Source organism: Macrosteles quadrilineatus, unplaced genomic scaffold, assembly GCF_028750875.1.
Source record: "Macrosteles quadrilineatus isolate MER2022 unplaced genomic scaffold, UCM_ALF_1.0 Scaffold_58__1_contigs__length_771172, whole genome shotgun sequence".
NCBI lineage: Eukaryota > Metazoa > Arthropoda > Insecta > Hemiptera > Cicadellidae > Macrosteles > Macrosteles quadrilineatus.
The window spans coordinates 574,032-578,203 of record NW_026542651.1 but is presented as its reverse complement, the minus strand read 5'-3'; the positions used below and the strand labels follow the sequence as shown (position 1 = coordinate 578,203).

General features: G+C 31.8%; 1 protein-coding gene across 1 annotated transcript; it reads left to right on the top strand.

Moving 5' to 3' along the window:
• Nucleotides 1-2,553: 2,553 nt before the first annotated feature.
• LOC128981933 (ataxin-2 homolog) lies at nucleotides 2,554-3,441 on the top strand. The gene is made up of 2 exons (XM_054400928.1): nucleotides 2,554-2,841; nucleotides 3,214-3,441. The coding sequence occupies exons 1-2, from the start codon at nucleotides 2,554-2,556 to the stop codon at nucleotides 3,439-3,441; spliced, it is 516 nt and encodes a 171-aa protein (XP_054256903.1).
• The last annotated feature ends 731 nt before the right edge of the window (nucleotides 3,442-4,172 follow it).

Sequence of the window (4,172 nt, the reverse complement as noted above, 5' to 3'; positions counted from 1 at the left end):
GTTGATGACAAAGAATTCCCAAATCTAAAATTTTCCAATACCTCAACTTCAAGTGAAAGTTCCATTAGCAGCAGTGTTGGAACCAATTTGGATTATAAAACAGCTTTGAAAAAACCAATGATAAAAAAAAGAAACTTAAAAAAAAAAAAATAAAAAAAAGGTGAATACCTATCTGAATCTGAAGATGAGGAAGAATAAAAAAGTAAAAAAAATAAAAATAAAATAAAAAAAATTAAAAAAAAATTTATTATATCTTATTATATCTTAATATTTTATTTTATTATCTTATTATATCTTATTATATTATATTATATTATTTTTTTTAATCATATTATATTATTATATATTTTTTTTAATTATATCATATTATATAATTTAAAAAAATATTTAATTTTTTTTTATTAAAAACCTCTATTAATAAATCCTTGATTAAAAAATTTTTCTTCTATTCTATTTTTATAATCATCATAATTTTCTGAGTAAAATAATAAACAAGATTTTGTTTCTATTTTTATTTTAGCTTCTTCATTAGATATAAACATATCTTGAATTGATATTTTACCATCATAAATATTATTTTTAATTTTTTCTATATTATTATTTAAAGTAGTTTCATCCATTTTAGGATTTTCTCTGGTAAAATTTAAAATAGCATTATTTATAAATTTTCAATTCTACTAGGAATTAAAAAAGTATTTGTATTATATTCTAACCAACCATTTGATGTGTTAATTAAAGCAAAAGTTCCAATTTTATTTTGAATAGGTATTTTTGTATCAAAAGGATTTTTATTTAAAATATTAATTTCATCATCAATAAAATCATAACATAAAACAGCTTTTAAATTATAATCTATTTTAGAAATATTTAAAGTTTCTTCAATAGTTATAGGTGTTATATTAATATATTCATTTACATTAACTTTATTCATAAAAAACTGTGGATGTGAAGGATTAGGATAAAATCTATTTTGTTCTCTATTAACACTAATAATAAAAATACCATTTGTTAATAATATTGAAACAGGTAAAAATGTTTTATAATTTTCTTGAATTATTCCAGCTCTAGTTATTAATGCAGGTTTTACAGCATTAAAATCAACTTCTATTTTTTGTGTTGTTAAAGCATCTATATATTCATTTAATAATTCTTGATGATTTAGATTAAACACATTAGAATTCTCATTATAAACAAAAACTACTTTTTCTGTAGTTGGATTATAACTTATATTTCTTAAGTTTGCATTGGTTATAAAAGCTCTATTATCATTATTAAAAACATTCATATCAGGTAAAGGATATTCTATATTATAAACAGAACTTGGTATAGCATATGCTATTGATTCATTTTTAAAATTAAATATATTATTACCAAAATTATTTATAATTCTTGATTGATTAATTATTCCTGAATTGATATAAAAAATAAAAAATATTTTATTTAAAAATAAAATGAACTGCATATAATAAAAAAAAGTATTAACTGTTTTATTTATATAGCAGGATATTTATTTTATTTCTGCAATTAAAAGAGCTTTTTGATGGTATTTTTATTGTACAGTATTTAATTGGATATTTTATAAACTTATTTTTATTTTTTAGAAAAAATGAATACTAACTCATCCACCACCCAGCGGACTATAAAGAAAGGACGTCAGCAATTTCTTAATATTTACAAAAAATTTCACTATAAGTACATATTATAAATTGTATTTGGAAGATAAAATCTTTATAAACTTATGGTCTTCAAAAGTTAGTAATAGATACTAATGTCACTAAAACATTACACTCCTACAACAGTTTAAGCTTGATAATGAAGCAAAAGGTTGATTATAAGATGTTCAGAAGCTGAGTATAAACAAATAACAAGACGCTAAAGTGTCAAACAAAAGTTTACAGCCTGATACCCCTAAGATTTACTAATTAATAAGAATTAGGAAACCCATTAAAAGATAAATTTGTAATTAAGCTTTCTTTAAAACAAGTTTAAATATAAGTTCTTTAATTATATTAATTCATTAGAGTGTTTCATTAATATTTTAGACAAATTTGGGTGTTCTTGAGCAGGATGTGACATTGTACTGTTCAATTTAACTGGTGTGAACCAAGATTGAGTGCATACAGTTGGCTATACTACCTTAAAAAAATAGGACAGTCAATATTAAATGAAGACCACAAGTACAGACAATATAGGTTTCCATTTTTTGTGACACAAGTATCAGGTTGCTAGAAGTTGATGGCAAACAGGCTTCCCTGGTTCAATCCCCAGTCATGACAGTTAACTTGTTATAATGAATTATTTAAATACAATTGTTGTGTTTGCTGTTTCCTCTTTGCAGCTTCCACAGTTTTTGTCACGGTGGGTTTCAGCAAAAAGTTTAAATATTTTACTAAAAAAGATGCAAGTTAAATCAATGCTATACTCTAGAGGCACGCGCTTTACCATTGATCTAACTCGATCTCTAATTAAAACTTGTTTATAATGGCATTTAAAATTATAAATGGACTTAAACCTTGATTGGATAAGCAATATTACATATCCCTCTTTTACAGGATGTCTCATCAAGAGAATAATCAAGGCAGGCAACAGCAGAATCAAGAGCTTCAGCAACAACAGCAAGATCCCCAGCAACAGGCTCAGCAACAGCAACAGCCAAACCTCTATTTGGCTCACTTTCATCCTTATGAGGTTTATTACAATCGGGTACATCGCACACGGCACACTGTCCAAAGTGGATTTATATCATCAACTTCTAGAACACCATATGATGTCACTTGGTACAAAGCACAGACGGTATATGCTCCATCTAACACCCTTAATGGAGCAGCGCAGGACCCGAGAGTAACATCTAGTGAAGATGATGAAAATAGTCATCATTTAAGAGAACTTTTAAATGATGATCTTTACTAGATGCACCAGTTGCGGCGTTTAACTGAGCCAATACTACAAATTCATTGTAATTTTCAATAAATAATTGTGTATAACATGTGTTAGTGATTCATTTACCTTTTCTCCTGCTGGCGATATGTCAAATGTTAGAGCCGGTATAGCTACAAAAACATTCTAAAATAATCAGTGGAATCAAAAGCATCCGACAGAAGTCACTAGAATTAAAGGGTATTCCATAGATATACTAATTAAAACAATAATCAAATAATACATTTCCTTTTCTTACTCACCCACTAGAATTCATCAGTGCGTAAATAAATCCAGGGTGTGACTTTTAACACCTGCGAGTGGTCGACGAGGGAAACCCCTGAAGGAACGCCTAGGATTGTGACCAACGAAGCGGCTGATGTTTATGTTCTTGCCTTCGCAGAATTGCTGACAAGAGAGGCCAGCCTGGAGGGGCGACCCATCGGCACACTGCGATGGAGTGTGAAGATCTCCTCCGTACTCCGACGACGACAATTTGACCGGGAAGACACAGGAAGCCTGTAAGTTCGTGGCAGAGATTGGGTTCGTCCCTCAGTAGGATCCCAGCCCGTAAAACCTGCCAAGTTCATGGTCAAGGAGAGAGACGGGAGTGAATCGATGGTGTACCAACAAGACGATCCGACCACCGCCGAGTTGGAGCAACCCCTCCGGATCAAAGGATACCCTGGCACCCTCTTCCCCGCCACCCAACAGATGTCGTGCGGGGTCCAGAAGAAGAGACAGGGAAATGAAGAGCAGCCTGAGCCACTAGAGACGGACAACCCAACAGGGCCAGAGTCACCAACATTCTCGCTGGATCACTCCAACCAGAACAACATCAGAACACCATCGAGACCCAGACGGCCCAAGAAGATTTGCCGGAAGTGGAGACTTGGGGACCGCTTCATGGTGACGGATGACCTGCTTCGATTCTTGGAAAGGGCTGAGCAGACCAGCGGTCCACCGACGAGTCGAAGAGATCGAAGGCTGAGAATGGAGCAGGAAGATGGGGAACACATTCCCCTGAGGCCGCGCCAGCTTTGCTACATCCTCGACGACCAAGGTGAGTAAAACACTTGAGCATGGCCATACACTCCTTCAAGAAGAAGAGTTAAATCTTCTTAGAATAAATAGTTGTATTTATAGTTTTAAACTCTAGCATAACTAGTTGTATTTTTCCTCGTTATCCTGCCACCACCTCTAAGGCAAGGGACCATACCTCCTATCAACCTTATCCTATCAAAGCTTTTATTCAG